This window comes from Ophidiomyces ophidiicola, assembly GCF_022830035.1.
Source record: "Ophidiomyces ophidiicola strain CBS 122913 chromosome Unknown scaffold_4, whole genome shotgun sequence".
In the NCBI taxonomy this organism is placed as follows: domain Eukaryota; kingdom Fungi; phylum Ascomycota; class Eurotiomycetes; order Onygenales; family Onygenaceae; genus Ophidiomyces; species Ophidiomyces ophidiicola.
Window position 1 is genome coordinate 280,985 of NW_026054644.1, and position 16,169 is coordinate 297,153.

General features: G+C 50.7%; 5 protein-coding genes across 5 annotated transcripts; 3 read left to right on the forward strand and 2 right to left on the reverse strand.

Annotated features, from left to right (window-relative positions):
- Positions 1-1,277: 1,277 nt before the first annotated feature.
- On the reverse strand, positions 1,278-2,924 carry ALD2 (mitochondrial aldehyde dehydrogenase; the record flags this gene model as incomplete). Its single annotated transcript, XM_049250609.1, has 3 exons — positions 1,278-2,458; positions 2,524-2,723; positions 2,797-2,924. The coding sequence occupies 3 exons, from the start codon at positions 2,922-2,924 to the stop codon at positions 1,278-1,280; spliced, it is 1,509 nt and encodes a 502-aa protein (XP_049110193.1).
- A 458-nt stretch (positions 2,925-3,382) lies between these two features.
- On the reverse strand, positions 3,383-4,532 carry LOZ57_001522 (uncharacterized protein; the record flags this gene model as incomplete). Its single annotated transcript, XM_049250610.1, has 5 exons — positions 3,383-3,645; positions 3,702-3,818; positions 3,875-3,892; positions 3,968-4,330; positions 4,391-4,532. The coding sequence occupies 5 exons, from the start codon at positions 4,530-4,532 to the stop codon at positions 3,383-3,385; spliced, it is 903 nt and encodes a 300-aa protein (XP_049110194.1).
- A 2,228-nt stretch (positions 4,533-6,760) lies between these two features.
- Positions 6,761-8,913, forward strand: LOZ57_001523 (uncharacterized protein; the record flags this gene model as incomplete). The annotated part of the gene is made up of 8 exons (XM_049250611.1): positions 6,761-7,307; positions 7,375-7,452; positions 7,503-7,937; positions 7,988-8,137; positions 8,197-8,505; positions 8,568-8,662; positions 8,725-8,802; positions 8,890-8,913. The coding sequence occupies 8 exons, from the start codon at positions 6,761-6,763 to the stop codon at positions 8,911-8,913; spliced, it is 1,716 nt and encodes a 571-aa protein (XP_049110195.1).
- Positions 8,914-10,340: 1,427 nt separating this feature from the next.
- Positions 10,341-11,301, forward strand: LOZ57_001524 (uncharacterized protein; the record flags this gene model as incomplete). Its single annotated transcript, XM_049250612.1, has 6 exons — positions 10,341-10,369; positions 10,422-10,530; positions 10,588-10,680; positions 10,744-10,903; positions 10,966-11,218; positions 11,271-11,301. The coding sequence occupies 6 exons, from the start codon at positions 10,341-10,343 to the stop codon at positions 11,299-11,301; spliced, it is 675 nt and encodes a 224-aa protein (XP_049110196.1).
- Positions 11,302-12,326: 1,025 nt separating this feature from the next.
- Positions 12,327-15,617, forward strand: LOZ57_001525 (uncharacterized protein; the record flags this gene model as incomplete). The annotated part of the gene is made up of 1 exon (XM_049250613.1): positions 12,327-15,617. One exon carries the CDS (start codon positions 12,327-12,329, stop codon positions 15,615-15,617), a length of 3,291 nt encoding a protein of 1,096 aa, XP_049110197.1.
- Positions 15,618-16,169: the final 552 nt, after the last annotated feature.

The window sequence follows — 16,169 nt, forward strand, 5'->3', positions numbered from 1 at the left end:
TGTCATTGTTGCCTCCAGGCCCGCAGTAACCTCAAGATATACATCTCTGGGTACCGGCTGACATTTATGGCCCCCCAGCCGCCAGGTCGGAACTGGCCAGTCCTGGCGTGGAAGACTTCCTGGAGTAATCGGACGACCTCGGAATGCCCATACTCCATAGCGGACTGCATGGCCCTCCCACAGGCAAATCCAACCCTTACCTTGAGTCATGAGCCGTCGGCGTCACGACAGAGACCAGGGATGCCATGGTAAGGAGCATTGGCATTTGCACTGTAGGCAAGCGGCGCCTTGACCAGACCTGTGTTGCCTAACCTGACTACCTGAAGGAGTGGAACTGTGAAATGGATTTCCTCCAGAAAGGTTACGCCGTATCGACTGCCGGTATTGTCTAAAAAACAAGCGCAGTCAGGAAGTGCCGGTCAGACTTCTCAAAGTCACACTAAACCCCATGGGCAAGCAGCAGGTTGACCATGACACTGTCCCGCTTCGTAGCTGCTAACGCCCGTGAGCCAGGAATAGATTAACCGGATTAAGCCTATCGTGCTCTACTGCCCATTTCAATGGCGTCGGTCCGAATTTATGGTACCAGAATACTAAGCTGCAAATATCTGCATTGGCGGGTTTCCCCGGATGCGTGAAGTAAAAAACCGCGAAGTCCAAGTCCAAGTCCAAGTCATCACCGTATCAAAGGAGCTGCGAGAACACATTCATTCTGTATTAGGCTCATAATGTGGTTGAAAGAGCCGCCTTTCTCTCGCCCGATGGAGGCAGCCCGCATGTTGGATTGGATGCCGCTGGTGGCACAACAGGAGGTTCTTGCCTTATCAAAAACAGGCACAGCAGAAACCCCCCGGCGTTCGTTTTCCAGAAGACTGCCCGGGATGTTTGGCCAGTGAAGTGATTTTGAAAGCTAAATCGATATGATATGGATCCCACAACAACTCCCATCCATTGTGTTCAAGGTCCTCTCTCGTGTGTCCCTCAAATTTTACTGCCTATTTCTGCGCAGTGTTTGCTCTCATGCGGACATTTCACCAAGTTATACTATCTTTGAGAAGCTCCCCGGGAAGCCAGCTAAGGATCTCTGGGTTGAGATTGGTTTCACCCTTACTTATAGTATGGCCTTCTCTGCAATACTTAAAAAACGCTCTTGGTTCATAATACTGTAGTGGCATTCTCGAGCCTGGCACTCGGTATTATAAGGTAAATCGCAAACGAGAAAATCTCCAAGCATAAGCCAATTTCCAATTGGATTTTCAAGATACAAAATCCAGACTTTACAGCTTGGTGCCCAAATTCACATGCACGGCCTTCGTCTGGCAGTAGGCGTCCAATCCAGCCTCGCCAAGTTCCCTTCCGATTCCACTCTGCTTGACGCCGCCAAATGGAACCCGGAAATCACTATCATTACTGCTGTTGATCCAGACCATACCTGCTTCGATTTCCGACGCCACGCGGTGAGCGCGCTCGATGTCTCGCGTGAATACTGCGGCACCCAAGCCATATGTTGTGTCGTTCGCCTTGGACACTGCTTCGTCCTCAGTGCTAAAACTGGCGATAACGACGAATGGCCCAAACACCTCCTCCCGGTAGATCTTCATGTTATCGCTCACACCAGTGAAAATGGTGGGTTCTATGAAAAACCCCTTGCCGCTGCCGACATTCTTGTGTGGTACGCCGCCTGCTTCCAATTTGGCACCTTCTGATTTGCCGGCTTCGATGTACGAAAGGACCCTGTCGTACTGCGCCTTCGTAACCTGGGGGCCTTGGAAAGTGTCGTCGGCAAACGGGTCGCCCACCTTGCTAGTTGACGCAACAATCTCTTTAAACTGTTTGACAAACTTATCATGGATCGAATCATGCACCAGAATACGGGAAGTAGCCGTACAAATCTGACCCATGTTCGACATGATGCCAATATGAGCCCACTTGGCCGCTTGCTCGATGTCGGCGTCTTCGAATACTAGAAGAGGTGATTTCCCGCCAGTTTCCAAGGTAATATTCTTCATGTTTACGGCAGCCATTTTCATTATTTGTCGACCAGTCGCGGTGGATCCAGTAAATGCAATTTTGTCGATATCCGTGTGAGACGCGATGGCAGCACCAGCGTCTTTACCAAATCCGTTCAAGATATTCACGACGCCTGGAGGAAAGCCAGCTTCCTTCACCAGATTGGCGAAATACAAGATACTAAGCGGAGTTTGCTCTGCCGGTTTAAGGATGACTGTGTTGCCGCATGCAAGAGCGGGTCCGAGTTTCCACGCGGCCATCATAAGCGGGTAGTTCCATGGGATGATTTGGCCAACAACACCAATTGGCTGACGCAAGGTGTATGCAAATTTGGCGGGAGTAGTACTTATGGTGCTGCCGTAGACCTTGTCTGCAAACCCGCCGTAGAACCTCAAGGTCTCCACGACCTCGGCACAGTCCTCACCGAGAGCAACAGAGTATGGCTTACCTAAGGGCCAAATATACCTGATAAGCTACTAAATAACATTGGGGGAGATTTTGGCAAAGGCTAACCGTTGTCCCAGGCTTCAATGGTAGCTAGTGTTTCAATATGTTGCTCGACTAGTTCTGAGAGCTTAATCATGAGCTTGCCTCGCTCAGTTGGGGATAATCCCTTCCACGACGGGTCTTTTAAGGCCTTTCTAGCGGCCTTAACTGCAATGTCGACGTCTTCTGCCCCTGCGGCATATACAGAAACTATCTCGGATTCGTTACTACACGAGAAGTTAGTTTATGTCCGCATGGATGGACGTATGTAGGTACGTAACACAGGGCAGTCAAACTTACGTAGGGTTGATTGAGGTTATTTTCTCGCCAGACCTGGAAGCCACAAATTCATTGTTGATGAACAGGCCTAACGGCTGGGTATACTCCCGGCCGTTCGGAGCTGTAAGTTGAGTGGAGAGATCAGACATCCTGGCAAAAGAAACAGAGAAATATCGAGCGTGTATAGATACTTGCGGTGTAGTGTGCAATGGGGCAGATGGAGCAGCCTGGCAAACACGTCGTAGTACAAGGACCGATGAACGCAGCCCGAACATTGATGCTTTATGTATGTACTGCACCCGCGCCCCTCCCCAGGTTGTGCAAGCAAGTTTCCCCTCACGCCGCCCGACCCGCTTAGCTAAGCACTCGGGTCGGCTTTCCCTTCGCCGCCTAGCTCCCGCACACTAACGTCATAGGCCTTGCCCAAAACAGGGGTCCTTTTCCGCGGCTAGGGGCGGCTATCGCGCATACTTATCAAGTCAGATTACTCTAACAGACGCTATAAAAGTACATAGTTCGCGCCTCTCGCTTTCCAATACGTACCGTTTGAGCATCGTTCCGAGGGTAGCCTGGCATCTTAAAATGCCCGTCCTCGTTGCGCCCTGCATCATTCTTCGGCATCTTCCTCTTCAGCCAAACCCATGATGAACTCCCATTGCTCCGGTGTCACTGAAGACACACTTAGGCGGGATTGCTTCAGCATTTGAAGGTCCTCAAGTGCACTCCCAGGTTTCCCCAGAGACTTCAACTCAGCCAGAGTGATAAGCTTCTTTAGCTTGCTTCTAAACTGGACGTGCACAACTTCCCATTTTGGGTTATCTCTGCTGGATTTGGGATCATAGTACGGGTGCGCGGGGTCGAATGCGGATTCTACTCACCAGTCATTATCTATGAGGATGACCTGTGTGAGAATTGGGTCAACATACCGTCGATAGAATGTTCCTGAACAATTTCCATAGTGCCTGCTATTCCAGGCACTTTGCAATTTGAGTGGTAGAATAGAGCTAGATCGCCCTTCTTCATGGAACGCATATGGTTGCGTGCTGCATATTATTAGCGCAACTATCCCTATGAGACCAGCAAAAAACTCCACACGGACCTGTCGCATTTCGGACGCCTAAAATGAGAATGATATTAGTTTCCAGACTTCGGGACTCGTGATTGCAGAGGTATGCAAGGGAAATGAACTAACCATCCCAGGGTTCAGGCTCCTTCGCTTCGCGCAGGTCGTCAATGGAGAACTTAACGTCAACACCTTTTTCCAGTCTCGATTCCGGTTCCGCTTTCATCAGCCAGTAGGTCCTGGCTCCCGTGCTTTCATCTTTCTTCGTCTTGACATTACTGTTGGACTTGGTATTGGCTTGAATTGAACGAACCGCTTTTTTTCCATCAGCCTCAGTCTTGCGTGTTTTGGAGCGCTTCTTCCCGACTTCCACGTTGGAAGCATCGTTCGAGCCATCCTTCGTCGCGGTGGCCTTTCGTTTCCGCGACACCTCGATAGTGCTCTTCTCGGGTGTCTTCTGCTCGGTACTTGATCGCTTAGAGCCAGTGTTCGCTACCACAAAGCGTTAATTCCATCTGAAAATATTTAATCTAGGGCATATGGTAAACAGACCTTTTGGTTTTGTCGCTCGCTTAGTAGCAGGGCCACTGGTAGGGCCTGCGATGTCTTTGGCAACCGCGCCGCGTTTCGGACGCGACGATGCAGCCGTCTCGGTCACAACAACACCATTTGCGCGCTTTCGTGTACTCGACATGACGATACGCGTGGAAGATAGGTTTTGCTAAATATTGTAATCTGATTTGCCCACTCAAAAAATATAATTCAAGAAATTTACATTGACCCAAATAACCTTCCGACAATAGAAAGAAACTTTCAACGGTTTGTAGGCTCACCAGGGGTCGCAAAGATCACGATCACGTGCGTGATTGGCATGGGCACCTGGTAGATCCGCCCCAGTGTAAAACTATTCTACGGGGTAATTATTTATATGATTGTGGTCTACATGAAAATGTACTGCAGTGTTGTGATTCTGCGCAAGAATGATCCAGTGCTAGATACCAGTTTGGCTCTACATCATATGCACTGTGCATCTGTAGGAACACAAAATTGGCATTCAGGCCGGATAGAGAAGAAAAGCTACCTATCCATCCCCTTCGACAGTGTGCCAGCCGCACCGGAAAGGATCAAGTATTGCCTTCCTTTCCCAAGGGCTTTTCTGTCACAAGAAAGAATCTTGTGACTTCTCCCCCCCGTAAGCTGTCTTAGCAGTTCTCAGTAGCTGATTTCTGTTGACTCTAGCAGGGCAATATGCATTAAATGGTTCTCTGCTTGGGGGATTCCGTTGGCATCGCCTCCCATAGTATAAATCTTCCCCTATATAGACACTCCAGCACTAACCGAGTTGAATACTTATCGCTCAGCCAAAATGGGTAACCAGTATTTTAGAAGGGCTGTATGATAATATATAGTCTGAATTGGGTCAAATAAAAGAGTTTCATGTGCATTGACGCCTGTAACTGTGCAATGTATTAGGCTTTCAAAAAGCCTAAGGTGAAAAAAAAGGGTATACAAAAAAGGAGATATTGAGGAGCGAAAAGGTCCACATCCGCGTGCCGCCAGCCTCTTCGGTAGAGAGCCGGCAGCAAGGCGCAGCAGATGCTACGCCCTTTGGCAGATAACCAGGAAAAACTAGGTTCGAACCGGCGCAGTTGACCAGGACCGGGTTCTCTGGCCCTTCTTTTCTGTTCCTTATCTGTTTATGTTCGTGTATGGTGCTGGGTCAGGCCATGTCCAGCCGGAGCCATTGCATCCACTAGCTAGTTCTGAAGACGATCTGGATCGATGTCCCTCGCTCGGCGAATAGCCGTGATTGGTGATATCGATGTCAGCTAAATGGCTTGAGAGTGCTAGCCTCGCTGCCTTTATCAAGCATCTCGGCCAAGCGATGCTGGGCAAAGGCTTGTTTTCAATTGGCATGGCTCATAGAGCATGGATAGGTCGACGAAGCATTAGGTTCCGACTCTCCATAGTGATGTAGAGACCGTGGGCCTCGCGATGTCATTCAGCTAGGTAAGAAGATCTAGGATTTCTTCATGTTCCGAAAGGAAGATTTCCCTGTGGGTATTTAATAGGTACCGTACCGAGTAAAGCTTTTCGGCGGCAGGCATATATCTCACAAGAATATTTCGGCCAATCTCTAGCTGAAAATGGCTCTTAAACACTCAAAAGCCTTGTTCCGCGCGCATTTTCTTATTCGGAAGGGTGCTCGGACGCACCCAAGACGATAACCGGAACCAATTCTCCAACCCACCGTACCTTTGGCTGAACGGCACGAAGCCACACCACCAGGAGAATTGTCAAATGGCCTGAAACCATGGTATTCGCGATTTCCCTATCGCAGAACCCTTCCTCGGCTTCAGTTTGGGCATTGTCCATATTGGTTCAGTCGGGAAGACTGGGCATCTTTTCACACGTGGCGCGGACTGAGCGGCTGCGGCAGGTGCGTAATCTCGATCTGTTAGATAGTTAATTCATAGGTACACTGCTGACCGATAGTTTGTCTAAGTTGAGCGAGTCTTGAAACTTCTTGCGGTGATTTTGCTGGGTTGTTGGCGACTGTATCGCAGAGAATGAAAATTTTTAGCTTCAGGGATCCTACTCCGTAGCTCCGGAAAGTTGGTCGGCTATTATCATTAGCTTTATGTTCCTCTCGGGCTCCCAACCCTGGAAACGGCCAAACCTCGGATAAGGTGCCGCTCGGATGAGACTTGTTGCCACTGGTTCAGATACTTGGGGAAGAGTCGCAGGCTCAAGTGCTTGCGCTTGGGGAAAAAATTTGGAGAAAAGAGGCCGAGCCTCCTAAAAGTGGATCGTTTTGCCCAGGGAGAATGATATCAACTTTTTTTTTTAAAACTCTGCTGGCTTGTGATGTTATTATGATTCATACATTCCAGTGTGAAAGGTGATGTGTGGGCTGCTGACATGGGCGACCCTCTCACGTTCAGCGCGGGTGTAGACGGCCGCCGGGCCAGAAGCTCGCTGCCATCTCAGCCGGAACCACAGAGTAATGACAGTTCAAACTCAACGCTCGTCGATGTTTCAGCAGAAAGAGATACGCCTGGTGTCCTATATGCAGCCGACAAAGCAGACATTCGCTACCTTTATCTCGATTTCGACTCCGATCTTCCATCCCCTTGCTCCCTTACTATATCAACGGATCAAGATTTCTTTCTGCCTCCGCGGCCGGACTTGAAGCCCTACACATCGCCCTTCGAGTGGCCGAATACGCTGAAGTCCGTGATTACAGGGGTAGCATGCACTGTTACCATTCTTAGTGCTGCAGCAGCGGGCTGTTATAGCCCTGCAGAAGAAGAACTTACCCAAGCATGGGGAATCAGCGGAGTAGTATATAACATTGGCATTACCGTGTTTACATTTGGGTTTGGAGTTGCCCCAATGTTGCTAGCACCGTTCTCAGAAATCAATGGCCGAAGACCGATGTTTATCGGGAGCGGAGTGTTGTTCGTTGGTTAGTAGGAGTCTCGCATTTTCTGGGTGACAGAGGGCACCAAATGATAACATGTTCCACAACACAGTATGCCAGATTGGCTGCGGCGTAACCCGTTCCTTCGCCGGCATGATACTTGCCAGATTCTTTCTGGGAGTAGGGGGCTGTATGTTGACCATTCAGGCCTGTGGGGAGCTGCTGCTGACGTTTGAATAGCAACATTTTCCACGATAGTTGGCGGAATCATAAGTGACATATACCACACCAGCGATCGTAATACCCCCATGGCACTTTTCTCCACGGCAGCACTGTTTGGAACGGGCCTTGGGCCGCTTTTTTCGAGTGCAATCGTCAAGCATACATCGTGGCGCTGGATCTACTATTCGCAAGCTATAGCTGCGGCCATCGTGCTCCTTGCCATAATCCTGTTCTTCAAAGAGACTCGTGGCAGCGTGCTTCTAAGTAGAAAAGCAAAAGTTCTGAATGAGTGGTATGAAAAGTTAGAAATTGCTGGATGTCCAGGGTTAGATATCTCGCTATTAGGGGCGCGTGAAAAGAAGAATTGTCAGCGTATACGCTGGAAGGTTAAGAGTGACGAAGAGAGGGAAACTTTGTCTAAAATGATTGGTATATCCTTATATCGGCCGTTTCGTAAGGTGACTCCGTGCTCCAGTTTTAACATTCGCTGAACAGTATTACAGATCTCCTGATGACAGAGCCAGTTGTCTTCTTCTTTTCACTCTGGGTTTCATTCAGCTGGGCTGTTCTTTACCTGCAATTTGGATCGATTCCACTAGTTTTCCGGAACAATCACGGGTTCGATATCCAGCAATCTGGCGCTGTTTTCACAGGTAAATCCGATTGCATTGGTGCCTTATTTACTTTAAATAAAACTAATCTGATCCTATAGCGATGTGTGGTGGGGCGCTCGTTGCGCTGTTTATTAGTATAACGCAAGAAAAGGTTGCCAAATGGCTGGGGAAGATGCCAACGACGCCGGAAGGCCGGTTGTATTTTGTTTGTGTCGAATCCATCCTAATGCCAGCAGGAATGTTTTGGTTTGGGTGGACGTCAGGACCTTCAGTACATTGGATTTGGCCAGCTCTCGCAGTCGGATGTGCCACGATTGGAATATTCTCGATATATCTTGCCGTGTTCAATTACCTTGCCGATACTTACCATCGTTATGCCAGCTCTGCACTGGCAGCACAATCCTGCTGTACGTCACATGTATGTCTCCCCTGATTTGAGTACCTTGAATTGACAATTGCCTTTAACCAGGTCGAAATGTTCTCGGCGGCTGCTTTCCACTTGTGGCACGTGCAATGTTCAACAATCTCGGTTATGCAGAAGCTTCGAGTTTGCTTGGTGGAATTGTGTGTACCAGCTGTTGTGTGCAATTTGCAGCCAAGAATCCGTTCTCTAATGTATTCCATAGGGCACCTTACTGACAATCGTTCCATGGGTACTCGCATTTTATGGACCTAGAATTCGCGCCCGAAGTAAATTTGCCAGTGTAGGTTCAGATACTCCTACCAACTTGTGTTCACTTGAAGTCGGCGCAAAACCAGTGTGAAATTGTAAGTGCTAACAACCGCACTAGGAAATAATGGCAGAACGGAAGTAGAGCATTTATCGCAGTTATCTTGGGTCCCTGCAAAATATCATCTATCTAGCATTGAATACATTTAAGGAGAAGGGCATTGAAACGCATATATAGGGACATAGACGATAGGTTCGGCGTTAGAGTGGGCGTTAAGTACCAGGCCACGTCTCGCTAATAAGGTAGGGATGTTGAACAGTTTGGATTGTGTATACATGCCTAGTTTTAGTTGACAATGATGTCGAAAACTTGGACAATCATTTTGCAGAATCCTCCAGTTCTTGCGCGGTAGTCCCTGGCGTTGGCGAGGAAAAGTTCAATGTCGGGATATTCTCGGAAGGGATTGTCCCATATATATGGTCAGAGCGAAAACTCCCTCATCTTCTCGCATGTAATTGTCTGGGCTCTGTGATCAGACGACTTTTATACGAGAATGCCGAAGCAAGTACACAGTGAAGACGGCGAACACGCCGGCCTGTGACGCGACGCACCCGTTAAGTAGGTGGGTCCTAATCGCCGTCTGTTTCTGCATTCTGTTCGTCCTGTCGTATTTTTGAAAGGTCTCGAACGGCTATCGGTAGCAGATCAATCTTAAAATATAGAGTAATTGACCGTTGATCTCCGATATGAAAATTATCATGTTAGGAGCAGCCAGATCTGTTCTTGTGTGTGTGCTGAAGTGTGGGGTACAGCGCAAGGGTGCACTCGGCTCGGTGGAAGCGACAATTCAATGTTGGCCTTGGTCTCGGATTCATAGGGATGACCCCGGTCTGATATCACAACGACAGGCCTGGGCGGCCGAGGAACAGGAAATCTGGGACTTCGAGCTCAGATCAGATACTCTGTATTGCTGAAAAAGCAAACCAAGTCAAATGAGAGAGAGTGCAAAGATGCCATCTGCAGTACGCAAGGCACAGCTCTAGCCCGCATACCGTGGCTGAGATTCATCTGGCGGTCCGTGTGAATTGGCGGGCGATTGTGAGATGCTTGGCGGACGGTGCGTATCATCCGGAAATAGCCTAGCCCGCGCTGCGCCTTGCCCGATACAGCCGCAGTGAAGCACGCTTTAGCAGCTGAGTCAGCAACGAAGCGTCCGGTCGCCCTGCTTGGGGCCCAATGAATCAGCAGGGTTTAAAACGGCGACTAGCGGCCCTTGTCATGTCGGGCACGCAATTGGCTGAGGCGACCCTGGCGGCCACCCGGCCAATACCCGCGCGGGGGGTGCAAGGCGGTGTGTCATTGCGTGATTATTCTGCCAACGAGGGGCAGTCTGGCAGCCGCGTCGCAACAGCACAGCGGGCGAATAATAAATAAGCGGGAAGCATATATTAATATCGATGGAGCTCGCCGGATCTCTCCCGCTCACCCTCTCTTTTCTCCCACTCTTTGTCGCCCCCTGCCTGCCTCCGTGACCTTGTTTTTTCTATCCTCCTCATCCTTCACTCTCCATCATGGCTAACCAGAACCAGCGTGCTGCTCCGTGAGTCTATCTGTGCCTCTCTCTCCCTCTGCCATTTCTGACGCGTCATCAGCCTTCGCCTCGGGTCTGAGGCCCCGAATTTCAAAGCTGTCACAACCAAGGGAGACATTGACTTCCACGAGTTCATTGGCGACAACTGGGTTATTCTCTTCTCCCACCCTGTATGCCCCCCACCTTGCGAGTACCGCCCGGGATCGCCGTTGATATATCGAGTTTAGGACGATTTCACTCCTACTTGCACCACAGAACTCGGCGCTTTTGCCAAGCTTGAGCCTGAATTCAGCAAGCGCGGCGTCAAGCTGGTTGGACTGGTGAGAAAGCCTGCCTAGATCCATGCAGCCTGGCAACAAGCCCTCTGACAGGATCTGTGATAGAGTGCCAACGGCCTGAAGTCGCACCATGATTGGATCAAGGATATCGATGAAGTGACAGGCTCTCACCTGCAGTTCCCCATCATCGCTGATGCCGACCGCCATATCTCATACCTCTATGATATGATTGACTACCAAGATACAACCAACGTAGATGAGAAGGGTATGCTTGCGATTAAATTTTTTGTTTTATGACAAATCAGACCGCGCTAACGGGCAAGGAAGGCATGGCCATGACCATCCGCTCTGTGTTCATCATCGACCCCAAGAAGAAGATCCGCCTCATTATGAGCTACCCGGCGTCCACGGGCCGCAACACCGCAGAGGTTCTCCGGGTGGTTGATGCTCTGCAGACCACCGACAAGAACGGCGTCAACACGGCCATCAACTGGGTTCCGGGCGATGACGTGATCATTCCCCCCGCCGTGTCGACGGAAGACGCGATCAAGAAATTCGGTGACGTGCGCGTTGTCAAGCCGTACGTGTGGTGCCGGCCTTCTCTGTGAGTGGCTTGCTAACGATGTGCACAGCTACCTCCGTTACACCATGATCCAGAAATAGGCTGCAGTAGGGCTGCTGTGGGGGGGGGGGAGGATTCCATTAGATGTGCCATAGTCGGTGCCCGCCGCGGCCCGTCACCTGTGTAATTATGAAGCCAGATGAATGAATGAACGACCGTAGTCTCTCGCCTCACCCGCTTAGTTCGCGAATTGATTACATAATCTGCCAAGGCCAGGCGTAGACCAGCGGCGAGCCAGCCAATCAGCGCGCCGCCCGCCGCTCCGCCTCGCCAACGTCGGTCGTCTCGCTCGCCCGCCATCCAGCCGGCTTCATCTTCAAGGCCTCGCGTTCGCACGACCCAGCCTGTCGCTGCCATCGAGCCTCCTGTACAGCTCCGTGAACGGCAGATAAGGCGGTGGTGGTAATCTCGCCGTGCATGGTTGCCCTGCAGCCGATCCTTGACACTGCGTCCCCCAGCGAAATTGCCATCGCCCTGTGCTCGCCCGTTAGCTAGGCCCGCCAAGCTCGTTTGCCTACGACCGCCATTCCTTGGTCCGGCGACAAGACGGCGAACAGCCACCTTTGCCAGGCACCAAGCGGGCTGCTACCGACCTACTGCGTGTCTTCTGCCTCCCACACAACCCTCACCAGTCTCGAGCCCCAACGGCCGCCAACCCGCCAACCCGCCCTGTTCCCCCTGGCCGTCTGCCCGTCGTCGCCTTTCGCGGCCTGTCCTCGATTTCTGGTTTCGTTAATATCCCGTTTCAGATATTTCTGGGGTGCACCCCAGGTGGCGGGGGGGGGCGCCATTTTATCTTATTATTGCCTGCCAACAGGGGATCTCAACTCAATGCGGAATGCGCTCTGCTGTGCGTTGACCTCCGCTGCAAGACAACTGTACGTATTGATGCCTGCAGCGCTGCACGTCTCTCTTAATTTTACCTGTTCTCTCTCTTCGCCGCCTCTTTATTTATTTCTCTTTCTCCAACTCGTCTTGCTCTGCCTGCAATTCCTTCCAGCGCGTTTTGTTTCGAGTTACTTTTTATTTATTATTTTTTGCTTCCTGAATGTGACCGTTAACGACCATGCCGCACCTAGTAGGGGAACGTCGCGCCCCCAGGACTGGGGTTTCGTCCGGTAATTTGTATTCGACCTCCGTCCCCTCCGAGTTCGAGAAATCGCACCCTTTTTCATCAGTAAAGAGATATCTCCGGCAAGGCGAGATTAAAATAAAGGGGCTAGGGTCTCTGTCGCCAGTACGCCCATCGACTGCATTCTCAGAACGGCGAGGGTTTTCCAACACTTCGCCGGGAGTAGCTCCGCCCAAAAGCTCGCCCACCCCGGTCACTCCCTCCCACGAACCGGCCGCGTCGGCCTATCCTAGCCGCCGCTCAAGCTTACCCGCAACCTCACCTCCGGCAGACTTTACCTTCAAGCCTAGGCTACGAACATCAACTTTAACCAGCAATAGACAGCCTCAACTCCCCTCTAATCTTAATGCAGCTTCGTTGCGAAGCCCGTCGTTAGACACAAGCCGCCGCCGACTATCCGTAGGCGGGGATACCGCATATGGACACCAAAAAGAACTTCCCTACACCCATTACCAACGATCGAATTCCCGACCCGTGACGCCTCACACTGATTTGAGCGACTTCACAAGCATGCTTTCGAGCACGCTCCCTGACGGGGCGCGGGACGACCACGCTGCCCAACCGCAGTATTCAAGCCCACATCCCGTGGCTACAATCGCCGGTCCAGCGACGAATGTAGGCTCTACAAATCTATCAGGACTGGTGTGCAATGTACATAGAACTACAGGTAGAGAGCCTCATGCCCTGGTTGGCGCCACTACCACGATCCTGGGCGACAAATTATACGTTTTCGGAGGCCGTATGTTATCTCGAACTCGACCAGAGCTTACGTCAGATCTCTACGAGCTCGACCTGATACGCCGTCATTGGAGTAAGATCCAGACAACGGGGGACATTCCCCCGCCACGATATTTCCACAGTGTATGTGCGCTCGGCGATACAAAGTTGGTCTGCTATGGTGGCATGTCTCCCCGGGTCGCACCAGGGAACCAGTCATCAAGCAATTTGTCCCAAACTGCCGCCCAGGATTCCCAACCGGAGATTGTCGTGATGTCTGACATACATATCTACGATGTACCGACGCGGACATGGACACGTATTCAGGCGAACAACACACCTCAGGGGCGGTATGCCCACTGCGCTACCGTCCTTCCCTCATCCGCAGTCTTTACCTCCTCTCAAGCACCCTTATCGGCGATCCAACACAATCCATCCTCATCTAACCCACACCAAGGCACAATAGGAGTCGATATCGATGGCTACGGGGGCGCTGAGATGGTGGTCGTTGGAGGCCAGGACAGCTCCAATCATTATATCGAACAAATCAGCATATTCAATCTGCGAAGTTTGAGATGGACTGTGACGTCCCCCTTAGACCGGAGCTGTGGTGCCTATCGAAGCGTTGTCACACCCCTGAACGATGTCCCTGTGTCACACATTGGAGCAGGCGATGATTTTACACACTCTAAGGATGCGAATACGGATGTTAACGGGACTCCCCTTTTAATATATTCAAACTATAATTTTCTTGATGTGAAGCTAGAGCTTCAGATTCGACTGCCGAGCGGCCGACTAATAGAAAAGACCATGGACACCTCCGTTTCTCCTCCCGGTCTTAGATTCCCAAACGGCGGCATCATCAATGGGCATTTTGTTGTTAGCGGTACTTACTTAACTTCTTCCAAACAAGAGTATGCGCTTTGGGCACTAGATTTAAAAACCCTGACTTGGGGTCGCATAGATGTTGGTGGCACGATGTTCAGCAATGGTAGTTGGAACCGCGGAGTTCTATGGAATCGACGCAGCACATTTGTTATTTTAGGGCATAGGAAACGGAGTCTGGTTGAAGATTATAATCATCGCCGTCTTAACTTTACTCACGTTTGTTTGGTGGAGCTGGAAGCCTTTGGACTCTACGAGAATCCTCGCCGGACCTCAGCCACGTCGGAATATCAATCAGTGAGCGCCCCTGCATTACCAGCATCCATACAGCCCAGGTTCTCTTTGCAATCTGGTGGCGGTCGGCCTTACTCTGCAGCTGCGCAACGGTTGGGTCTTGCGGCACAATCGCTCATGGAAATAGCCGATATGGACCTACTTACAATTGGTGGCGGGAGAATCCCAGTCAACTCCCATGTTCTCGCCAGACGATGGGGTCCCTATTTCGTCCAGTTACTGCGTCGATCCACGTCAATTGCATCAGACAACTTATCTGACGCGGGTACTGTTCGTCGGCCTGGCTCTTCCTTTGCCAACAATCAAGGCAGCAATAAACGCAGTTCTAATGTCACCATCACACCTACAATAAGCCACAAGAGCCATACTTCCACGTCTTCTTCAGCGACCACCCTTGTCAATCATGCCAGTGCGCCGTCGAACGCTAGCGCGAATACCCCTTCTGCGGCACTTCCTAACCTTGAGATACCATCTGCTCACTCTCTCACACCGATGTCACGTCCGCGAACGCTCTATCTCCCGCACACCTACCTAACAGTGCAACTGCTTGTTCATTTTCTCTACACCTCATCACTTCCCCCTATCAACTCACCTCTATGCACTCCCCAAATACTTTGCTCACTTCTACAACTGGCACGGCCGTATCAAGTTGACGGGTTGCTTGAAGCTATTGTCGAACGTTTACACCAAGTCCTGGACGGCCGTAACGCCGCCGCGGTATTCAACGCTACCGCCATGGCTGCGGGCGGTGGACGCGGAACTGGATTTTCCAGTGGCACTGGCGGCACGTTAGAGATTTTGAATGGCGGCGCCAGGTCACGTCCTGAACTAGGCAGGACGTCTTCAAGCCAACAGGTAAGCGCGGTGCATCCAAACTCCGCCGAAGTAGATGGCAATGAAGCCTCTTCCTCCGGCCGGCGTCCATCCACCAACTCGGCCTCGCAACAACGCCCTTCTAACCTCCGAATCAATACCAACCTGGGAGGTCGCCATCGCACCGAATCTCTTAGCAGCGCCAGCACCGTTACCTCCGCATCCACAAATACCAGCAACAGCTTCACGGAGTCGGACGTCGTTGGCCGCCAGTCGAGCAATGGCGACAGCTCCAGTCGGCCACAGACACAAAGCAAAGCCGACAGGGAGGTATGGACGGGAGGGATCAGTAGCGTTGTCGGGTTACAGAAACGCGGATTGCGGGGGTTGATGGAAGGGCGGCGTCTGCGCGAGAGAGGCGCGACGAATGCCGGCGATGATCGGCAGACACCGACCGCTGGAGTAACGACGATCCCCACCGGTGTGCCCGCGGTGGGAAATGCCAAAGCCTTATGATTAACGCGTGAATGCACCTCACCTGTTGTTGGACCTTGGTCATTTTCTTTCCATCCCTCTTGGGTATATATATATAGACATAGTGCCTGCTAACATTGACGAGAAGAAGGATTTATGAAACTCATTTTTACCTGACAAATCGATTCATATTTGTGACATGATTTGGATGAGCTTCTGTGCGGTTATTTTGGTTTCTTTTGCTTTGGGTCGAAACTTTTTTTTTTTTTTTTTTTCATCTTTCATTTCTCTATTTATTCTCTTCTCTGTCCATGCTATATCGATCCACTTTTTTTTTTAGAACGCCGTCTTCTCACGTGCCACAACTTGCAAATACCCCTGGCCTCTTTCCAAGTATCATGTCTTCGTTTGGTTGGGACGCTCCTGGGCAAATTACATTTGTTTTTTTTTTTTTTCCTTTGCTACTGATCATACATCCTTTTCCTGTCTTCCCTTCCTGTCTGTATATAGGATAGGATTTAAGGATAGCTTTAGCGAGTATGAAATCCCATGATATTCAAAGTACGCTTTAGGGAGGCAGGTTTCATTATGTCT